The 24,008-nt window shown below is 42.6% G+C and overlaps 2 protein-coding genes across 4 annotated transcripts in view; one reads left to right on the top strand and one right to left on the bottom strand.

The window, feature by feature from the left end:
- Positions 1–2,978, top strand: part of LOC115597395 (regulator of G-protein signaling 6-like) — a 41,448-nt gene extending 38,470 nt beyond the window's left edge. For both annotated transcript variants that reach the window (XM_030443243.1, XM_030443242.1), the window contains one exon: positions 712–2,978. In XM_030443243.1, coding sequence (XP_030299103.1) covers positions 712–762 — 51 coding nt within the window. In that variant the 3' untranslated portion in view covers positions 763–2,978. The remainder of the gene's footprint in view (positions 1–711) is intronic.
- A 1,051-nt stretch (positions 2,979–4,029) lies between these two features.
- Positions 4,030–23,954, bottom strand: LOC115597396 (zinc finger protein DPF3-like). 2 transcript variants are annotated; one of them, XM_030443244.1, is made up of 11 exons: positions 23,841–23,954; positions 16,159–16,319; positions 15,185–15,292; positions 12,779–12,906; positions 11,222–11,317; positions 10,572–10,632; positions 9,162–9,203; positions 8,499–8,636; positions 7,539–7,652; positions 6,610–7,421; positions 4,030–6,041 (listed from the first exon to the last, which is right to left on the bottom strand). In XM_030443244.1, the coding sequence occupies exons 1-10, from the start codon at positions 23,870–23,872 to the stop codon at positions 7,261–7,263; spliced, it is 1,041 nt and encodes a 346-aa protein (XP_030299104.1). In that variant the 5' UTR covers positions 23,873–23,954; the 3' UTR covers positions 4,030–6,041; positions 6,610–7,260. The 2 variants fall into 2 exon arrangements, with proteins under 2 accessions (XP_030299104.1, XP_030299105.1); XM_030443245.1 differs by lacking the exon at positions 9,162–9,203.
- Between the last annotated feature and the right edge of the window lie 54 nt (positions 23,955–24,008).

Genomic DNA, 24,008 nt, shown 5'->3' with positions numbered 1-24,008 from the left:
GATGACACCTAGTCCAACCGAACATTTTAGATTTTTTACAACTAGCACCATGTGATGTGTGATTTATAAAGTAGAGTAACGCTTTAGGTCCTTGTGATAAGTGTTAGTTCAAATGCAATTAGGCTCTTGTAAGTCCTTATGGGATGCTTGTTGGTTAATAAGCTATATGTGTTAATAATAGCATCATAAACACATTGATTTTATATTAAAAGACAGTTATAAGCACTTAAAGGAAACTTGTTAACGGTTTATAGACTATCTTAAAGCAGAGGTATCAAACTGAAATGTGCTTGGGGCCACCGCTGGTGATGTCATCTCTTCAACACATCATAATTTCAAATGCTGCTACTTCTGGTTGAATGCGAGACAGGCAGCAATGGCTCCAAGCTGGAATTGAACCTGGGCTGCTATGCTATGCTAATATGATCAACTCATAAGTTTTTTATTAAAGTTCCTGTGTCTTAAAACTGGTAAAAAGTTTCTTATAGTGCTTTTAAATGTTGTATAATCTAACAATTAACATGTTTATGAGACTATTATTAACACTTATACAGTTTTTTTTTTATGTTAATAAGCATCTAGTAAGGACTTATAAGGGCCTTATTAACTATTAACTATTGCTTATTACAAGGGCCTCAATGTAAAGTTCTAGCTAAAGTACTTGGACTGTCAGCGTCTCTGTTTAGTAATGTTTTTTCATTGACCTTTCAGGGCAAGTCATTGACGGGCAAGCGCCTGACAGGCCTGATGCAGTCATCCTGACACAGCCTGTGCTGCAGGGGCACAGCCAGACCCTGTTGGGGGGGTGACCGCCACACAGGGGCCGGGGCGGGGGCACAGACTGCGGAGCTGCTGTGGAGGCTCTCAGATGCCACTCCGAGGACCGCCGCCGCACTGGCGGTGAGGCACTGGGCGCACGGGGGTGAACGCCCCAAACAGACGATGCTGACAAGGGGAACCTCAGCCGACACAACACATGGCATGCAGCGTACAGTATAAGCACATTCAGACTAGGGTTGCCCTCTTTTTCATCACTTAGTCGGCAAGCCGGCGGGTGAGGCTCGTTGTCGACTAAGCTGAACGGTTTATATCGTTTTGATTTTGTTTTATATAAAGGTTTATTGTGTATTAAAAGCACATATCTGGACATGCAACAATATTCTTTGATAAAAAAAAGTTCAAAATTAAACAACATTTCCATTTGCCACAATATTTGCAGTTAATAAACTAGTGGTTTAGTTTTCTCCTAAAAACAGGCGGGGCCAGTCCCTACTCAGACATACTCAGACTGCTGAATGGTCAAAGAAGCACATCAACAGACACACAACTACAGTTTTTTTTTGCAGGCAGCCAGCAATAAATAAATTGTGAGACCATTTTTTTCCCCTTTTTTAGAAAAATATATCCAACCTCTTTTATATCCTTGAAATTTCTATCTGTTCCTTATAAAGTACATGTCACGACAGTTAAATAGTGAACGTAATTCTGGCACTAGTCAAGAACACAAAGTTGGTTTGTCGTCCCGTAAGTTCACGGATTCTTGATGGTATGGTTTTCTCATGCTTCATTACATTCCAAGATCTGGCATAAGGGCTTAATGTAGCATCCACACTGCGAACGCCGTCGCATGTCTCACCCAAATGTCTTTGTCGAGGATTAGTGTGTGTTTCGACAACAGTGCTTTGTAAATGTGACGTGTGGTGAGGGTGGCCCCAATTGACTCCCCCCGCTTTCACAACTTCCCCCGACTTCAAGATCCAAAATGGTCAGGCTGTACATTCTAATGATCCAATGCCTAAAAGTGTGTGTGTGTGATTAACTGAGAAGCTTTGACACAAGCGATGGCCCACGTGGCTGTGTGAATCACAGTAATTTGAGGATTTACTTTAGTCACAGCTCTAGCGTGCAGAGTCATATATGATATAGCCTCCATGTGCTTTATGGGCTCCTACTGTAGTGTAGTTTTGAAAAAAAATTCCAGTGCCATGGGTCCATCTAGTGGTGGTTAAACCACAGGACCACACAACAGAGTGTTACAGGACTGTATCAAGCTGTGTTCACTTCATATCGAAGGATATCATGATGTCAAAACTAGTCTCATTTCAAGGCCTGCTGCCCAATATGGGATCACTTATGTTTCGTTGCTTTTTTTTTTTTACTGCATGAATATGTCATATGTTTTCTGAAAACAATGAGAGCTGTTCACTTTTGTTTGGCAAAGTGTATGCCGTGACTCTCCATCTTAATAATCGTCATGTGTTTTGATGACTGTGAGGAAAAGTGGTGCATGTTATTGGACCGTGACGGAGTGGCTTGGCTCTCCAAAGACAGCACGCAGTTGGTGGAAAAAGCCCCTGAAGTGGAGCGACACTCCGCGGTGAACGGACATCAAAGCCCTGAAATGCAACTGGGGACAATATTTGACCCGTCATGGGTGCCGCACACTGAACATTAAAGGCCTCTGTGCTCCACTGTGGCTTCACACTTCTTCTGCAGACGGAAAAGTGCCCGGACTGAGGACATCTTAGCCTCACGGCTCCCCCATGAGGCCACTGACTGCTACATTTACAGACCACACTGCTGAACGAGTCAATCGTCTATCATTTTGTATTATTAGAGTTGTTGCAATGTACTGTACAGGTCATAATAATAACCATCATTATTATCATAAACCAATAACCTCTTGATTATAAGGTAGAGAGAGAGACGCTTAACTCGAGTCGATGTACCAAATGTTATTCTCAGCACAAACACGACGACACTATGTACAGGGTGCATTGTCCTTGTAAATCGGCTACATTTCATTTATCCAAAAGCACACTTTATTATGATATGGGCACATTACTATGCATGTAACATATTCAGGGCATTTTGTGCTTTTAGTTTCTCAATCAGCAAGATAACTACTGGCACTCCAAAACACTCAAGCACCTGCTATCTATCCATGAGTACCAAATAATAAACACTCTGGACCTGTCTGCTGCGTGTGTGTCGCTCTTTTCTGGCTGCTTTGTGTGATGAAACAAAAGAAGTGACTCCTTTGTCTGTGTCGGCTGAGATCTGATGGCTTCAGTCAGGTCCCGACGCAAGCTGGCTTTGTCTTTTTCTGGTATATAACAACACAAGGCTGCAGGGAGACTATGGTACGTGTGAATGTTAATCACAAAACAAGTCTTTGGTTTTATTCTGACAATTTTTATGGCTTCAAAACTTGTATTATACCTGTCATTTTTTTTGCTTTACCGGAGAATGATTTGTCCTGATGATGGCGCCAACTGAAAAAGTTAAGGGTTCACCAAAGATATTATAATTCATGTAGAGAGGGACTTAAATGTCTACACCCAGTTTCAGGGCATTTTTTATCCAATAGTCTTGGTATATTTCACAGTACACCTCAAGGTGGGGCTAAAGGGTGGCATGGAACCGGTTGTATAATTCCATCTGTGGCTCTTAAAGCTTTGACAAGTCTGAAAAATTGGTTTGGACAGATTTAAAACGGAACGCCGTGTGCCTTGAAAATCTGAGATGCGGCATTCTCTACATCCAATTTTTGTTGATGATCTAGGAAATATTTTGAACCCAAATTCTTACATATTGCTCCTTTAAGATGTCCTACTTTATGCCTGCAGCTACCACTCAGATCCCATACACTGCTTATCATAAGTCTCCTTCTCTGTAGGCAGACTCTATTGCTCATACTTTGAGTTCTGCCAACGTACTTGTGATGGCTCAAGCAGCACCTACCGATCAATAAGAGCTCCCTGTGTCTGAGCCTTTTTTTTTGTTATCTTGTTCTTATTTCTAGTCCAGAGTTACCACCGCTCCAACTCAAACTCGAGTGCTGTTTTTTTTTTTTTTCCCCCCCCCTCTCCGTCTGCTCACAGAGTCTGAGGGTCACTCCAACCTATCGATCCAGTCTCGGATTCTTCTCCTTATCAGCCGCCTTGTCAAAAATGACCCCTGGTCTTTCTCAGAGAAAAACACACAAAAAAAAGAGCAAGAGAGAAAGAAGGAGAAAATAATAGCATCAAGCATCACAGACCGTTCTTTATTTTTTTTCCTTTATTTTTTTTTTCAGAACAATAAAAATAGTTTAACAAACAAAGACTTCTTCATTCTTTCCATCTCGACTCGTATTTACAGCTGAGGATGAAACAAACGGCTAGTCGTGTCCATTTCATCTCACTCTTGGCTCCGTTCCCACCCCGATCGTCCCTCTCCGACCCCCCGGCAGGCATGACAAGAGAGTACCAGGGGCCTATTGCTGTGTCTTTGACGAGGTATACAGGCTATTCAATGATTGGTGACACGTAAGTCGAAGCGGACATCACTGACTTTTGCATTTTTAGGAGCGTCTCCTTTTTGTTCAGAACTGCGCCAACGCCAGGCCTGTTTGTATATACGGCAGATAACATTAATAAGCAGGTTTATGATTGATGATGCATGCTTTTCACTTACTGGCATGACTTTGGAAGATAAATGACGAGATGACCCATTTTTATTTATTTTTTTTCCTACTGTGGAAACACCACACAAGAGAAGAAGACGAGATAACTGACAAGTCTCGCATCCGTTCTTTGTCTGGAGGAGATAAACTGCTGTGTGGAGGGTCCCTGAGGGAAGTGAAGACATATGGTGTGGATGCACGAGCACATACCCAAGTCATACCAGACACGTAGGATTAATGCTTCAAAATGGAGTGGCTATTATTAGTTTGCAGCGATACTGAATAATTACATGGAAGGACACAGACATTTTACACAGTATGTGCAACCTATGTACCTAAAAGGCTTTTTGATACAAGACTTCAAGCACCTTCTAAATGTCATAAAGCAATTAGGCCCTCTAAAGCACTCAACGGAAATGTCACAGATACAGATTTCACTTCTCGCTAAGTATGTGGATCCGGGCAGAGTTGCGTCTCTCTAGCAATAATATTATTTCCCAATGCGTCTGAGATGATTCAAAACAGAAAGAGGAGAGGTTTTTGCCAAAAAAAGAATTCAGCAGACACGAGTTGAAGGTTGTTATTGCGATGTTTTTTTTTTTCCTACAGCGTCCCGACTTCCCTCCTGGGAGTCGATTTAGAATGGGATCCTTGTGTGGTGTTATTGTCCCTCCGTGCCGACTGAATACAATCACATGAATCAGGGCTGCGTGGCTGAACAATCAACAGCAGAGGAAATGAAAGATGCCTGAGTAGTTGTGGCTATTGTGCACCTGATCAGGACAGAGGTATCAAGACAGTCTGAACAAACCCAAGAAGTCATACCTATTAAACTCTGAAGAGATCAAAACATAGAAATATTATACAACAAAGAAAAAAAAACCAAAACATTACTGCGACGCATTTGAGTCAGAGAGGCCCAGGAAATAAAGAGCAAAAAAGAAACAGAGAAGAGACAGAAGCAGAGAGATAATTAAACCATGTCATACAGGAGGATTCATACAGTAGTCCAGAGGTCTGCATGTAATAGTGGTGGATTTGAGCACCATCTCTATGGCTGGGGGTCAGGGGGTCACTGGTCCAATCAGGTTGGAGGGTCATGGCTGTCAGAGCTGGTTTCCAGTGCAGAGCGGCAGGCTGGCACAGTGATGAGGATAATGACGTCTTAGTGTCACATCGGATCACGCAGCAGACACACAGTCACAGAGCAGGAGTGGGCAGGCTGGGCCGCCGGGGCCCCAAATGCTCCCGCTGGGGCACAAACAGTCCGGGAAAAAAAAAAAAAAAAGCCTGGCCTTTAGTGTTCCCATAGTCCAGTGGAGCTCCAGCACAGTGCCGGAAAGAAGGGACAAAACAAAGCTGGATCTACTCACATTTCAAATGTTCAGAGGGGATCAATACATGTCGTCGAGGGAGCAGTTGCTTCAATTAAGCCACATGGCCTGTAGACGTGTTGGATGTCTGTTCATCCATTTCAGTTATTTCAGGCCCAAAATCGGGAGCGACATGAAGGCTCATTAGTTTCTCAGAGCAAAATCCTTTTCTTCACCGGTCGCCCCCACTCCTGGGCCACATGCCAATGTGCCGATTGCTCCTACAGTGTTTAAGACAGACAACATGGGTTAGACTCACACATTATATGTTTGATTAAGAGTCTCCAGCTGTGGCAGCAGCCCTGTGAGGCCCTGTGAGGCCCTGTGAGGCCCTACGAGTGCTCTGACAGAGCTGCTTTGAGCTAAATGCCAATATCAGCATGCAGACATTCTGAAGTTTTGCAGTAAATAATTTATCACGTTCCCCATCTTAACTTAGCATGTTAGCATGCTAACATTTGCTGATTAGCACTAAACACAAAGTACAGCACAGCTGAGGATGACGGAAATGTCATTGGTTTTGCAGTTAGTCGGTCATAAATCAATACTGGACAAATTGAAATGGTGACCTACTGAGAGAGTGCAAGAGGGAACATCAGTGGCTCTCGAAAGTTATCAGGATTCAGGAAAATGGGGACTGATGGAGACATTGCCATCCTGAGAGCAGACTAGTTTCATAAGCTAGAATAACTCAGTGGAAGTGTAAATGGTCAGTCCCTTGCAGAATTACTTCATCTGCTTTCTTATCTTTCTACCAAACAACTAAACAACAACAAATCTGTTTCTTACCTTTCATTTGTTTAGTCCCCTACTTTTCTAACGATTTATATCTATAGGTTTCTTCATCTTAAAACACTTCCAGTAGCCTGTCGCAGTCCTTCCATCGGTTCCTTCATTTTCACAGAAGTTTAATCCAGAGTTAGAGCAGAAAATAAGAGACCTTCATCGTCACAGCCACTTCTGATTAAAAAAAAACACGTCCAGTGGCTCAAGTATTGGTCTGCAATGACATTCAATCATCTCCCCAACGGACTGTTTCATTCATGCCTTTAAACGTTTCAGTTGTTCAAATGTCTCCAGTGTTTTTTTTTTTGTTCATAACGTTTATGCTCCTTCTGCTCCAGTGAGGGGGAAAAAAAAAACACTCCAAAAACATCTTCTGTTTTGCATGGAGACCAAGTTCACTTGTCAAGAAACACTGACAGTTGCTCATTGCCTTAAAAGTTAATATATATATTTATATATAAAAAGGTGTTCATAAATTATTCAACAATGTTCAGTAGATAAAATACCACTTGCATTTCTGTCCTGAAATGATCACTTTGTGCTTTCTGCAAACAAAAACAAACAAAAAAAACATTGAAAAAGAAGCAGCAGATTTTTGCCAGAGGTTAATCCATATAAAAAAAAAATTGTCTCTCCAAAACTGAAAGGTTCTCTCTATCTGTGTCGGTTGGATATTCCGTTGCTGTTTGTGGCAGGCTCCTCCAGCTCGTCGTCCTCAAAGCCGTGGAAGGTGGAAGTGTCGCTCTCCGAGGTGGTGCCGAACAGCTCCTCTGCTCCAGTAAAAGTCCCGTCTTCCTTCTCTTCCCCGCAGTCAGCTGGACGGGAGAAGACAGGAGTCAGGTGATGGGTGAAACAAGTGAGTGTCCACACAGTCATGGACACTCACTTGCTCTTCTGCAATGTATTTTACACTTTGGTGTATGTGGACTCACTTTTGCATCGGCAGGCTGCATATGGAGGCCCCGCTTTACCCGTTTTCTTATTTGAGCCCTGGCATTTATTACAGTAGTTGTTGGGAATGCTGGTCCCACCTGGAGCCTTTGGACCTACAAGGACATTTGAAAAGGTTGGACAGGTCAGACTTTATAAGCACAATACCTAATGTATCTACTGCATCCGAGTCTGCTCAAGATAATTAAAACATGATTGATTTAAGTATAAAAACGAATTTCCTTCATTTGATCTTTAATCTTATATTGAAGCATTGTTTATATAAATATCAATCAGTATATTGTGGATTATCTCTGTAGTTTTATTCATTCTGTTTTACATTAGACTTTACTTTATATTATATCTATATCTTCAGTATATTATTAGTATAATACTATTTGTGTGTGTATATATATTATTGTGTCAACTAATGTGATAAAAACATTTTAACAATTCAAAATTTATGATGAAAGATCTTCATAATCATTTCCAGATATAAAATAAACAAACAAACTTATTATTCTGCTTCTGCATTCATGCCTTTCAAAAATAACATTTTCATTTTCATTCTCATTTTCACTTCCACTTTCAGTAAACTACTTCAGCCATTTCATTAAAAAAGAATTCACTCTGCGCTCCATTTAATCCTATGAATCATTTTTATTCAAATTGAGGATTTTGTTTGAGAAAAAAAACAGACATTTGGTCCATTAAAAGCTAATTCTCAAAAAAATACAACAAACAAAAAAATAATGACAAAAGCTAAATCTAATCAAAGAATAAATCAGACTTAAATCTGACAAGGCATTCAGCACTGACTTTTCATATGGGAAATTTTTGGAAATCCAAACTGTCAGCCGGAGATTCAAATGGGACGGATACACATGGTATGTTCTAATAAATAATGGTTTGTTTGATGAAACGAAAAGGTTGTGATATGTTAGAGGTGCAACACTTCTTACGTTTGTGTCTGTCAGTCTGTTGTGCAGAGGGGGATCTGGACGCCACAGTGCTTCTTTCTCCGGCTCTGTCCTCTGCCAGGTGGGAATGAGTGTAGTGGTAGCTTAGTCCCGTACGGTTCCTGTAGCGCTTCGCACAGACTGCAACAGACAGCAGATGTTCAGTTCTACTACTATAATTGCTTTCATAAAAAATATTTTTGGCAACACAACATTTCGAAAAGCAGGATGTTGGTTTCCTTTTCTGACCATTTGCTCAGAATAAAGACTTCGATAATGAGACCTAAAAAAAAAATCAGTTAAACACCCTGGGTGGGTGTCTGGTGAGACGGTAATATCTCTACATTATAAAGCAATGTACTAAAAATATCTACAGACAGTTTTTGAGTCAATGGGAGAAAAATAAACAGACTCATGGCATTTCACGGAGGTAGCTATTCTAGGGTTAGTCCAAAAGGGACAAAAGGAAGCACTTTCCAGTCTGATTACAATAGTCAGTCAAATAAAACACAAACACAGACAACATAATAACCATGTCTCACAGCACCAAGGATACTTTTGAGCTTGAGAAAAGTAGGATTATATAGGGGCTAGATCAATAATCACAGCACTTGCGAAACAACCACTCGACAATCTATGTTGAAAAGAGTCAACAAACCGAGGTACCTGAGGTCGAAGATTTTGAGTTCTGCTTTTGTTTGTATCTGTCTGAAACAGAGAAGACGCAGAGCGAGGAGAGAACAGCATGAGCATGTGTCTTTCAACACGAGTCACAACAGAAAGAGTAAAATCCAATACCCTCCTACCTGCACTTTCCACATGCAACTTGCATGTACAGGAATACTGGAGGCTACAGTGACACTTGCTTACCTTGTTTCATCTTCCATCTCAAACAAACTGTGCTGGTGATTGAGTTACAGCGTGTCAACTGAGGCGCTATTTTTGGAATAACTTGCCGATACATATACAGCATTAAGCTAGTAAGTAAGATGAGAACGGAGTCGAACTCATTTGTTTAAACTGAGTCAAAATGCTCAAAGATCTCCTTCAGACATTTTTTATAGGTACATAAAAAGAAATCTACTTTACTAGTTACTGTTTTTTCCACAAAAAGTTGTAGTATCCTAAAATCCTTGAAAACCTGTATCTATGCAAATATGTCACTGTAGTGACTGTGGGATTCAAGATGTTTCCTTCATTACTTAATCCATTTATCCAATAGCTGTCAGCCATTAAACTGACAACTTTTCACATAATCATTTGCTCAGTTTGAGTAATTTTTTAAGAAGCAAAAAAAGGGGAAATTTCTCAGATTCCAGCTTCTTTAACCTCTTAATGAACGCCCCCATTTTAAGGTTCTTTTTCCAAAATGACATACCGAAATTAAAAGCATGACAGCTCCCACATAGTTTGAGACTCAGGGATGGTACCATTGGAAAGGTAACACCCTCAAGTTTTTTCTAGAAGTGTAAGTGTGATTCTATGACATACTGACAGACAGTTACAGAGGTTGGAACACAGGTTTTTGTTTCCATCCAAAAACAAGGGTGTTCCTAGGTTGGAACGGTGTTCCTAAAGGGGTTAATGTGAATTCATGTATATATTTAAGATTTTAAATCTTTGGGATGTAGCCAAAAGAAGAAATCTGAGGACTTCATCTTTGACTTTGAGAACACTGACTGACATTTTGTAGATCAAACAACTAAGTGAGTGGTTGAGAAATTAAAGTGACTACAACGTTTCTGACTATCCTAGCGGCCCCTTTTGACAAAAGTGGTACGACACCTGCTGTTATTAAGATAATTCATTAGTGCGATTTTATATGTGATGTATCTGATTGGACCCGAGCACAGGTATTTCTATTTATAGGGTTATAGGTATTAACTATATAAAAGTAGCAGTAATAAGCGGTAATTTATAATCATCAGAGGAATCACAAGACAGTTTCATAAACACTTAAGTTCCTCGTAGTCACTTTAATCAACAGAGTATTTTACATGTTTAATGTATTCAAGAGCCAAACATATCGTTTTATTCCGCCATGGCAAAAAGACCTCATGTTTCATCTCTACTTACTGTCACAGATATATGGCTTGTCGTCATCCACATCTGCCCTCCTGCGGCCTGAACCACGACCCTGAGGGGAAAAACATCCAGATGCTTTGACTGCAGTAAAGTCTGTGCCCAGAGCCTTCAAACATACACATATTACTGCAGCATGGCTTTTACATCACATATGTGGAAAGAGCACACAAATCAAACATAGTTTTATATGACCAAGCTTGCTGGTTAGGGATGTCAAAATTCTCCAAATGCGTGACTCTGTCTAATGCCATTGTTAGACTTTTGTAACTGAATTTGTAAAGATCAACAGATCACTGGTTAGAGTCATTTTAACAGTTTGACTTTATACTGATGTCTTTTTTGCATGTTAGGGTTAAAAAATCTACAATAATATTCACTCAAAATAAAGATTCCAGAGTTCAACAAAAATTGTCATCAATAAACAACAAAAGATAAAAAGTTACCATGTTTTAATTTGGTGATCACAATTGAAAGCACATTTCTATCGCTGTTCGATTTAGAATCAAAATCTTGACATCCCTCATGTTTACACTATGTTTTATAAAGAAACTAGATTGTCAAGAGAAACTAAAATTCATTGTCTCGACTACAGTGCAACTTAAATTTGAAACATGACGTCTGGAGTCTATGCTGTCACTTACTCTTCCTTTGCCCCGATGTCTTCTCTTGGGAGTGTCCACCTCGTAGTCGTCATCATCGTTGAAAGCATCTTCTGCTGCGTCCGCCTCCAGAACCCTCTGAGACACAGAGAGACAGGGAGGAAAAACAGTTCATTCCTCATCTCTGATTAATGTAGCAGTTTGTTGAAAACACACTGAGTGACAGCAACAGAGCGGAAGGAAAAATGTATTTCTCAGTTCTCAACATAATATCTGGGTTTTTGACAGTTGTAGTCCATGTTCTCTATTGGTATAAACGTCTGTTTAATAATGAAATGTTTACAGCTCAGACAGCTGCTTAAAGGATGGAGACAGTTACGTTATTGTAGTTATTTGTTTGGTACCAGGAGCATGAAGAGTGGGAAAATAAGCTGTTATGTTCCAAGCCCTCTCTTCTTGAAAATATACATGTGTACATGTGTATTTGGCAGAAGGTGCGACTGCGTTTGACAACAGAGATAATGAAGTTTCATATTTGTCTTCTGCTTTAATGTGAGAACATTATCATATGTAATAATCAGTAAATGGGAATTCAAAGTTACTTGTCCAAAATGCCTCTCAGTGAGACAGCAGCCAGCTAATGAGCCCTGCAGGTCAGCTGGAAAAACTTGGCAAGTTGCCCTGTTGGGGCACAACACTTCACTCTCGGTGCCAGGACCCTCAGTCATTTGAGTGATATCGCTGAACATTTACATTTTAAACGTTTGGCTGACTCTCTTAACCACAGCAACAAACACACACGCACACACACACACACACACACACACACACACAAAGTGTTGTCAAAGGGATTGCAATACCAATACATATCCATTGTGAATATCTGAAACTGTTTCATTACTACTCCTTTCTGCAGTATCGATACTCTCGTACCAGCTGCACTTTCTCGCTCTCTCCTCTCTCCAACAGTGAGTTGACACACATACTGTCAGGCCCACATAGGCCTGCCTTCTCTCTCTCATTTGTCTGATAATAGTCAGAGATAAATTTAAGGTGCAATACGTAAGACTATTAGCACAATTATCAACAGAATGTAAAGAAAAAACAGTTCATATTATGCTGTCTATAAACTGTGTTGCAGAGACATCTAGTGAAGTTAGCATGCTAACCAGCTAGCCCTGGCCCGCTCCATTCCAAAGCTCCTATGCTAGCAGTCTAAACACTAAAACTGTCCTGATGCTCTGTGCTCCAGTCTGCACTGCTAGCTGTACAGCTAACTGAGCTAACTAGCTAAGAGTAGCTACAGTTAGAAGCAGTAAGCTTGTTACTCTGGTGATTTTCTGCCCCCCTATTTTGTATTATGAATTTGACAGTATGCCACTTCTTAGATATTGCACCATTAACTAAGATTGTTTTGTGCTTAACATACAGTAGACAAGCCATGTTATATTTATCCTTATCAAAAATATAAAATTGTATACCTTCAATGTACATTTTTACAGTCGTATCAAACATTGATGATGTATTTTTTTTGTAGTAGTATTGTATCAAATACTTGCATACAGAGGGGGTGTTTCCAACCTTTCTGACTGAACCCACCTGGATCTCCAGCAGGCTTTCTTCGTCATTCTTAGAGTTGTTCCTCTTGTCTAGACCCTCTCCTCGTAGCAGTGCCTCCAGCGTGGTGCTCTGGGTGGGCAAGGTGTCCTTGGACATGAGGCCACCTTCTGCATAAGCACAAAAACAAGGCAGCACGTGATGAATCATCAAAATACCAGCTCAGTGTCCACACTTCAAAGTGCTTGAAAACATCTGTCTATTGCTCACTTTAGATAATAGTCCCACAGGTGTAAAATCAAAGCAATGGGACCTGTTTACCGCTGATGATGAATGAGCTGCAGCGTGTTACATACCCTGAATCACCATCAAGAGCTGTAATTGTGACAAGAAGCATCAGTGCTACAATCTCTGTACTCTGTGAGCGGATTTCTATCAGCACATTTCAATTATGTCTCCTCCACTCTAGTTCTAATAACAGCATGTGGCAAATTGCTGAAGCATTTGTTTGCTATAGTGGCTGTCATCTATTTTCTCTTTGTCTGCAACACAATGGGTCATCACAACTATTTTCACAGCACTATATTACTGAAAAAATATACATGTCACTCTCAGCCGGAGTGCATTGTCATTGATGAGCGCTCAGTAATGCTGCACTATGCAGAAGCTGGGATGACTCTGTCCACTGCAATCTCGGAGGTACAATACAGTTAAGTGGCTTGTCACATTAACCCGAACACATCATGCGGTTGTCTCCTCCTACAGCGAGCTCAAGATCTAAACAAACAGTGTAGGAGGCGAGCAGGTTGAGCAGACAAAGCAGTACAAACAAAAGCTTTGATAGTCACTTGGATCTGCAGGATCTTATTTACACAATCTCCTCTACACAGTCAGCTTCATGGTCATCCAGTTGCTTTGTGCACGGTTGAAAAGAGGACACACTTCAAAGCCCCCTGACTCCAGCTTTCTATGAGCCCTTCATCTCCCCATTGCGCCCACCAGACAGACTTTTGCAGAATATTGAATGTGGAGTGCTGGAGCAACAGAAGACTGCATAGGTAAGAGGCAGCTATAGGAAGTAGGCGTGAGGAGCAGATACAACGCGCTCCTCCAAAATGGGCCTCTCCACCATGCGGCGGCAGCCCCTCACCATTGTGTCTGCACACGTTGACTTTCAACTCTCCGCGACGAGACAGACCCCCTCCTCCCCTCCCCACCCTCCCTTCCAACCCATGGGAGCTGGGGGGCTAAAAATAGAGCCGGCAGCAGCCTGCAGCAGGGAGCTGATTCTGCATGCAGCCCCAGTCTCTAGCACACCATCAGTTAGACAGCCAGCCGAGGCAGCGAGACAGACTCTGCTGCCCTGTGCCGGCCACCTCTGGCCAGCTGCACAACGTGCTCCGTACAAGAGACGCCAGGTTAAATCAGGGTACGCTTCCCCTCCGCTGGGCGCGCGCAGACAGCACATGCACTCCGCTGTTGCTAGAGAAGGGAAGGGACAGCAGGGTGGTGGCGGCGGGGTCTCAGCGAGCGCAAGCTCAGTGGAAAACAATAGGCGACAATGGGATGTGTTTGGGAAACAAAGACTTGGTTCATATGCTATCACTCCATCTTGCTTTCTCTTTCCACGCTCGCTCGCTCTCTCTCTCTATCTCTCGCTCAACTTCCCAAGCATTTGTCCTTCACCGTGCACTGCAGAAATTTGAACTGAAGGCATCACAATCATGGAGATCTCTATCAAAACATAACTGATTTGTCACAGGCTTTTATAGAAACTACTAGAAAGAGAAAGGTGTAACACAATGTTTCTGTGTGAGATTCCCTCTTTGTCATGTTCATTCCTGAGGGTAGTGTAACATCCCGCAGGGTATGCAAGCCTTGGGCACAGAATGGACTACTTGAGCTAAGGAAGGCTGGCGACAAAACGCTCACAGACTGCACAGCCAACTACGGGGAGAGATGGAGAGATGAAAGAGTTGCCAGAGAGAAAGAGACAAAATCCATCAGCAAGGGAGGTGGTGAGGAGAAAATGAGATCGAGGAGAAGGTAAATGTGTTGAGTGAGCAGCAGCGAAGGCCAAACTCTATTCCATAACATTTATTAAATACTGTCTTCAGTGGCCGAACTCTGTCTCGCTGCTCCCAGCAGTGGTAAATCTAATTACATGTTCTACTTCTCGCAAAACAAGTTTACCAGCTGGGGTGAACACAGACACATTTCATCCTCTGAAAAATGACTGGCAGCCTGTTCTGCTCGCTGCGCTGAGACAGAGCGATATGCTTTTAGCTAGATTATTCCAGATCATCACCAGTAATCACATGAGCTGAAGGAGGTGGAGGAGGTGGGTGGGAGACGGGCGGTGGACGGGAGGCTGAGTGGGAGGGGAAACTAAGAGGAGGAGAAAGTGGCGGGCAGGTGGTTTGAGGAGAAGAGGCGGCAGGGTCTCACCGAGATGGAGTCCGTAGATGCCCAGACGTGGATCTGTGGCGTTGTGCAGCCGTCTCTTCTTCCTCCAGCAGCGGGCAGGGTATGTGTACATCTGCCCGGCTGAAACACCTGTACAATAACATGCAAACAAGAGTTTTAACTGAACAACAGGAAAATAAAAATAAAATAAAAAAAGCTTCCCGAATGAGAGAGGAGTCAGACTATAACACTCTTAATGATTTTTTGTTTTTTATTACATATTCTATGGTGAGATTTAAATAATTTAGATTTTTGGGGATTAACACAATGATGGCCACCTGAGACTTAAATGAGTAGCTCCAAATTTATTTGATGATTAAAAGGAAAATTAAACAGCGACGATTTTCACCATTGATTAAAGGTTCATAGAGCAACATGACTAACAAGTCTACAGCCATGCAAACAGCTTTGTGAGGCTGAATTTACTCACAATGGTGCTTGGATTTAATGCTGATGTTAGCATGCTAACATGCTCACACTCTCATTGCTAACATGTATGACATTAACGCTGCTAGAGGGAACTTCCATTCTTGTTGACTCCGGCAGCCCATGTGGACAAAAGTGGTATGAGCACCTCCGCCTCCTGTTGTGCAACATATTTTTAAGAACATATGCCTAGGTTGGCCCACAGCTGACAGATGTGACTGGCAATAATAATTCTATTGAAACAGCTAAAACTCATCATGACTTAGTGGTAATGTTATGATTTTGCAGGCAGTCCGACCCAGTGACACTGAGTGTTGACTACAGATGCTGGATGCTGCATCAAAGCAAACACCTCACTTTTAAATTAATTTATTTGGCAACAAATTATCAAATTATCTTTATTTACAATCCTAGTTAGTACCTTTTCATCACAAAGAAACAGACACCATTTTCAAAAGCTTAATGGACCAAAAACACTCCCAACCTAAACATAAAACAATCTTTGTATGCATGCGTGTGTGTCTGCCCACCGGGGCTGCGGTGGTGTCTTTCCATCCAGATGTAGCAGTTGTTCTGGGCCACGCCGGTTTGTGAGTCCAGGAATGGCAGGCGGACGCTGCGTTCAGCACACAGACGGGCATTGTAGCTGCGGCACTGCTCAATGGCCTCCTTATAGAACTGGTCACCCAACCTGCAGCGGGGGTAACGTCAGGTCAGTGACACTGGGTGACATGGTTAACACAGCTGAGTCGCTCATGGGGCAGCTGCTTTTGGAGAATAATCGTGATGTGAACGTATTTGCAGAATCTCTGATATGGAGATAAGCCTTTTAATCATACATAAATGCCTCAATAAAAGCCTGTTGCTGTGCCGGCTATAGATCATGAAATCAGTAAGCTGAAGCAGACCCGAGATGTGTATTCAAATCCCTCAGAAACTCTCCTCAACCCACATAATGCCGTTAACGTCTGTTCAAACTTCTTATCAGCGTTGTTCAACGCGCGACTCAACCTGACAGCTGAGCTTCTCTCTCCTCTTCCAGCTTGCCATCGGGAAGAATTTGCAGGGAAGAAAAAAAAAAAAAAAACACAATGCAACCCAGTTACGACACGACTCTGCTGCTCCCACTCCTCAAGTTAAACGTATTATTACCTCTGTGGGCTCTTTGTCTTATCTGATTCTAGATGGGCTGTGAGCTGCGGTGGCGCTGACCGAGTTTAGTTTACCCCGTCGACACAGAGGCTGGGGTCTGATGTGAAGTCGGCGAGCGGCTCAGACTCTAACACTTTAGTTCCACTTTTCTTAGCACCACTGAGATTTTGGCAGTCCCTCAGGGTTTCACTGTTAATATTCAGAGTGAAATGGGGGAGGATACTTCACATTCAAGCCCTCAATCGCTGCCACACGCCTGGTATGGTAATTAGCCTACTTAATTAATCTCAGCAGAGTGCCTAGCACAAGGGCAGGTTCTAATTTGACTATATCAAAGATGGTGGTAAATGCTGCAACTCTGAAATCATGGCAAAGTACTTTGTATGTGATTTCCACACGCTGCTGTTATATCACAGGTTGAACGGGGCAAATGATAGCTCCAGACTCTTCTCGTATGAACATCTCCACATCAGCGTAACGAAGTTCCTCCACGTGTTCTCAATTACAACATTAGGAAGACGGCCATTTTGAAGTGAAACTAATGAGCTGAGGGGCTGCGAGTCGAGCATGGAATCTTAAACTAGAAGGTGGAAGAGGTGGAGGAGCCTAATTCGTCTCCCAGATCCTGCACTGCCCTCCTTCCCTTTCGTCTTTACTCCCTCGTTGAGACGACGTCCAGCAAATGAACAGCCGTGTTAGGAATGCTGTCCCGCACAAAGCCCACAGCTCTGCGGTTCAGACAAAGCCACAGTGTGTGTGTGTGTGTGTGTGTGTGTGTGTGTGCATGCGTGTGTGAAGCTTCTGGGAAAGAGAGGCTTCGTGTCGGTGTGTGAGACTGAGAAGAGTAAACAGTCACAGGTACAGAGCGAGTGCAGGGGTGGAGAGGTGTGAGAAAGACAAAGAGAAGAATAAAAACAACAAGACGGGGGGTTCAAAAAGGCATGACGGTGAGAAGGAAGGTCGAAAGCTAACAAGCAGATCATGTCTAATAACTGTGGGACTTTGTTTTTCCTTACTGGTGTTACAAGATAGCAGCTTTATTGCAGGTAATACTCACATCACGACTTCCATCTGTCCTATAAAGATGTCCTACAGTGTTTTTCTGTGCATACAAAGCAAAAGAAAACCCATTTCTGGCATGCACTCGCACTTTGTCACCCTTTAAGATGCAGGAATTTTTACAAGAGGAATCACACAGAGGAGTACTCAAAACAGATTGGCCATAAAGATCAGAGATTTGACATGTTCCCCAGTAGCCTGATCAAGGATTTTCTTTTTAAAAGATAAATACTCAGCTCGTAAAAAAATAATGGCACACAGCTGTGTAGTGATACGTCTAAATTGCTCGTCTCGGATCTATACCATATGTGCGCCGAGCGTACAGTCGATCCCCGTCAAACGAACCTGTTGGCTTCACTGCCGTTCGTAATGTGATTGCGACGCAGTGTGACATATCAATTTACTAAAAGCACGCCAGCTGTAAATGCTCCCGAGCAGTTACTCGAGGTGAAGAAACCGAGAGAGGATGCTGATCAGTCTGGGGCGAAACATGGAGGGGGAGAGAAAGAGAGAGAGAGCAAATAAGTGTTGAAAGTCTTGTGGTGGGTGCTGGCTGTCTGTGCAACGACAAGCTCTCCATCAGTGGCCCCCGCAGCCCCGAGCAGCAGGTGCACTGGCTTAGGTGAGAGATCTTTCTGACACTTGTAATGAGTGACAAGACCCACACCACCAACGCTGTCACACGAGGTGGAAAGTGTCACTCTGACACACACATCACCCCTACCCTTTCTTTTTTCTTCAAGGGCACGTGTTTTTGCACCATCCTTTAACCTTACTCTACTTCATCACAAACTGTTACAACTACAGCTTTTACAGTTTCGCCACCATTATGATAACTTTATACTCATTGCTAAAAAACACGAGCAATCTGAAATTCTTGCACATTTTAATTCCATAGAAAACAGCTGAATTACTCTTTCGGCTGTAGACGTCAGTTTACAGAGCAGGTTCATGATCAACTCTGACCTACCGTAATTATCACAAATGCGTGCACATCAGAGTGGAATGAAGACCACAATTTCAAGTGCACTCACTTTCAGTTTCACCTCTATGTTAAGCATTTAAGATCAGTGGTTCTCACATTTTGGCTTGGGGTTCCAGCGTCTGGTTGCAAAAACATACTGTTTTTTTTTTCTTCCACAATCTAAACTGTAATGTATTTTTCTCAATTTCGAAATGGCCTGTGGACCAACATTAATCACCATTAAGATTTTGACTGATTCAAATCAATCAGTTGTCATAATGTCAAAACTGATACTTTTTCACATTCTGTTGAGGATTTTAGTTCACTTTTTAATGTTATCAACTAAAATTATTTTATATTACCCCTTAAAAAAAACATACAAAGAGACATTCTATACAAACTGATATTATTAGGTTACATTTTTAGTAATTCAGTAGCATCGTTATGGATTGGATTCTCTTGGGACAGTTGTTGGATAGAGTGTAATTCACATTGCACTGCATCAAACATAGACCAATGTGTTGTTAAACTAGTTCTATGGAAAAACATCCAATATATCTAACATATTATAAATTATTAACCGATTAATCGAATGTTACGGCAACCACCTATCATTTAAAGTAATTGCTTAAAATTTGCATCCCTACTAGAATTATTAGCCAGACTTAAACTAGCCTATGAATTTCTCCATCTGCACCATTAAAACACAAAATTGCATTTAGGATTGTAGTTTGTTGCCGTAAGCTCATAAGCTCATCCGCCTTGTTATTTGCTATAACTCAGGTTGCATTGTACACAATACATCGCCCAGAAGTGGCAGATGAACAAACACTCCCTGGCTTAAAACGGTGCCTCAGACAGAGGTATGTGCTACACATCCTCAATATCTTCCAGTTGAATAGAGAAGGTGAGTGTATGCATGAGGGCGAGGAACAAAAGCAAATCTTGTGGCCAGTGGGGCCTCCGCTATCAGCGTGTTCCTGTCAACGGTTTGCCGTGTCACATGGCTGCGACGGTAATGTGAGCATGTGTCAACACTCATTTTGCATATCTGACGACAAGCTACAGTTTGCTGGAGAGCGGCTTTGTAGAGGCACAATGATCTGCATTCAAGACCAAACTCCAACACAGTCCAGAACTCAACCGATCTGAGTTGCATGAAGAATTAATGAACAGTCAGATCTTAAACACACAACTTCAAGCTCTTCAGCTGCTGTGATCAGGAGGCTTCTCAAATTTGCAGGTGCACTGCACAGGAAGCTAGAGCTACCACATAACAAGAGAGAAGGAGGAGGAAGAGGAGGAGGAGGAGGAGGAGGAGGAGGAGGTGGGCCTACACAGTGACTGCATCCTGACAACAACCTCTGATTACACCAATCAGAACAACACAGTGTGGCTGAGGGCAGGAGCAAAACCAGACCATACACCTCCACACTGCAGTGCCCATAAACAGCAGGCCTGACTCACTCAAAGTCTACTCAACACCAGTGACAAGGTAGCTGACGATGGGGGAGGATGGAGGATGTGTCTGACCCACAGAAAGCTCCAGCTGTGGCTAAAATTTTAATGAGCAGCTTTATGAGCTTCTTTATTAATCAAATATTCCAGACTCCATTTTAATCAGCAGATTCTGGAGATTACTGTCCTCCCATGCTCAGAGGAGGGACAGACCTCACACGCAGACGTGCATGGGCCTGCACGTCGCCGCTGCAGCTCCATCCTCCACATCTCCCCAACAAAGTCAAACCGGCATTTCATTTCCCTAAAGTGAATCATCTTAATACAAAAAAAAGGTCAAACTGGTCCACGGGAGCGACATCCAATTAGTGTCAAGTGTGACTAATTATAATCTGACAAACGTGTGAAATGAAGTCAGAAACCCAAGACAGAGGCTAATTATAGCACATTGAAACACTTCATTAAGCACAGTTTATGGCAAGGAGACATTCCACATCAGAATGCTAAAACGGCGCCGAGATGAAACAGCAGCCTGACAACAGACGCAAAACTAAAGCTGGTTGGGACACAAGAGAGCGAAACTATCCAACAAAGGTAATAATGAAATGTGCTTCCCAATAATGATCCTGCTCTTATGAGAAGATACAGACACATGATGAGAGAATGGAAGGAGCTGCAAGGAAGCTGATCATTCATTAAACATTTACACTGACCACTTTAGCATCAAGTGCTTCACTGAGCTGTTCAGGTGGCTGTGATTGTATTGGGCAATTCCCAGTGGAGCCCGGCGAAACTGTGAAGCAGGGCATTTCATGAAAAGTGCAAACACGCTCAGTCGACTAGAGCATAAATACAGATTCAACAGAAAATTTGCATTTAGCCACCATCATGAACATGCAATGACTATGCAGCTTCTCTTTTAAGGACACCAAAATATTTTTTATAGTGCTAATATGGATCATTATTATTTGTAATTAAAGACTGATTACCAATATATTTGACCAATAAACATTTGCATCAAAAATGAAAGACTCTGTTAAAACAGAATAACCAGTGATGGATTGTAAGCTACAATATAATCAAGTACTGTACATATGTTCAATTTTCAGGTACTTTACTTGAGATGGATCTTCAATAAACATCACATCCTGGTTCACATCTAATTTAGCAAGACACTGAGACAGAAACGTGTCCACACCTAGGACAAAACACCCAGGCATGAACAGAGTAATGTAGTTTATCATGTTCAATGCAGCCGCCTAGCCCAGAAACCCAAATGAAGGCTGGTAGGGTAAATGACCCACAAGTGGCCCCAACTACTCTGAAACTCAGAACTCACACGTGCCCTTAATGAATCTTTAAGGACACTCCCATACAGAGTTTGAAAGCCTGCAACTCCCCTCCATTTAGTTAGAACTGATAAAGCCTCTTGGATGAGCAGTGAAACGTCTTAAAGAAACTGAAACACATCAAGTTGCTTACGATACAACACTTGCAATTACCATAACCTGGATGACTGAGAACCTTCACCAACAATCAAAGAGTCTTGATTAAGTTGTCATAAATCATATGGGAGGAATTACTGCAAATGTTTTATTGTGATCCGGGGCAACATCTTTTATCGTCCCTTCCCTAGCTACTTCGCAGATTCAGATCATTCAGCATTGATAGGCTATTGCTTGTGACGTGTAACCAATAGGGTTGCAGCTATATCCCAGTTTCAAAATTTCAAAATAAAAATATAGTTAGTGTACCGTGTACATTTGCTTATCTCCGCTATTGAATTCTACTGTACTAGTGTTTTTTTCTTTTAACTGCATATATCCCAGGTTTAAATCAAGTGTCATATCAGTAATGACGTGATATTTTGTGAAATTCTATGGAAGTGTTTGTTAAACCAAAAACACCCCTACTGTTTTCCTTTTTCCACCGCTGTTCATACCACATACCATAACACCGTGACATTTTTTGCGATGGTTATCAATCCGTGAAAATCTCATACCGTTGCAGCCCTAGTAACCAGTCAGATAGTGCTGTGGGCAGGACATTGAGGGCGACAGCAGAGATGGTGACTAAAGAAAGAAGTAGGATGCTGCATCAGAGGGAAAGTAGCACATTTTTAAAATACATTTTTTCCCTGGAATCAGACGCCAATAAATATGCAGAATATATGCCCCATTATGGCTCTATCCCTATTGTCTTTGCCCATGATCCATCCTCTGAGTCCCGTTAAAATCGTTAAATTATTTTTATAGGCAACAGCCTCTAGCACATGCAAACAAACATAAAATTGTTTCAAGTGGACAATCAGCAGGTCTCATAAACATCATTCTACATCCTCCCCTAGGTGTAGTAACAATGCCACAATAACAATGGCAACAGTGTGGGTGACGTGCAAGGTGCTGTGTGGTCCACTCCCTGCGCTTTACTGTCCACGGAGGTGCCAGGGTACCTATATGGAGGAGCAGATGGTTCTCCTGCCTGTGCCCAACACTTCCTCTCTGTCGGAGCATCTCTCTGACAGATGGGCCCAGGATCCTGGACCAAGCTAATCTCCAGCACTCCTCCACTTAAAGGCACAGTGGAGCGCCTGCTGCGCTCTGCTCTCTACCTCCACGGTCCCAGCCGAGCTGAGCCGAGCCATGATGGTGAGAAGAAAAAAAACACACACACACACACATCGACACAGGCTCGGACGCTCCTGTCACGTCCGGCTCGGCGTGCGTGTCAAAGAAATGCCATGTTGTTGTCTAGTTTTAACACGCAGACATGACAATTGGCAGGAGGGCTGATTCTGATTGCGCCCAACTTACAGTAACGTGTTAAGCAAAAGGGGGGAATTGGGGGAAACAATACAGAAAGAACAAAGGGAGAAAAAGGTGGAGCATTTCTCTCAAGTTAAGCGATGAAAACGACCATTGCACGGGCTATTTGGGCGCAGGGTGACAGTCCGTTTCCAGCGGCCGACTGGAATTGCTGTCACTTTTTGGTCGATTTTTCGCCCAGCGAGCATGCAAATACAAAATGCCTCCTCCCTTTGCTTAACCGGGTCCTGACCACGTCTGCGCTCGGAGGGAGCCAAAGTTGACATGTCGACAATTCCCCAAACCAACTACGAGCGACTTTCGCCATGTCAGACGATAACGCCGCCGCCGTGCCCAACCGAGCACGAAGAAAATCGGCTTTTAATTATCCGGAGCGGCCGCTGAAGGCACGTTGTCGACAGTTTTCAAATAAATGCACAGCCCAGGAAAGACGACACTCTCTCCGTGTTGAATGTGTGGCCGTGTGGAGGGGGGAAAAAGCTCTTCCCGTGCAGTCGAAATGTCAGGCAGCCTTTTTTGCTCGCACGTTCTAGAGCGAATGTTAAAACATCTCGTGGAATAAAAAAAGAAAAAGAAAAAAAAGAAGTATACGAGGGCTACTTTGGCATGCAAGAAGTACACAAAACGAATTCGGGACAGCTCAGTCTGTCACATGCACACGGCTGGAAATCACATGCACGAGCGGACAGCTTTAACGCACAAGTTGGCAGCAAAGTAATTCTTCACAAATTTCCCAAATGTCTAAATTACTTACGCTTTTAGTGGATTCTGAATGACAGCCGCCATTTTGCTACAGTGTAACGCAATATCGGCGTCTTGCAGTTCTGAGGGAAACCTACAGGAACGGACCAATCGCGGCGCGGGGTGAATTCGTGGACCAATACATCTGCGGCATACGCGGACGGGGCGTGGCCTCATGGGC

The sequence above is a fragment of the Sparus aurata genome, chromosome 16 (genome assembly GCF_900880675.1).
Source record: "Sparus aurata chromosome 16, fSpaAur1.1, whole genome shotgun sequence".
NCBI lineage: Eukaryota > Metazoa > Chordata > Actinopteri > Spariformes > Sparidae > Sparus > Sparus aurata.
This window is presented reverse-complemented; position numbering and strand designations above follow the sequence as displayed.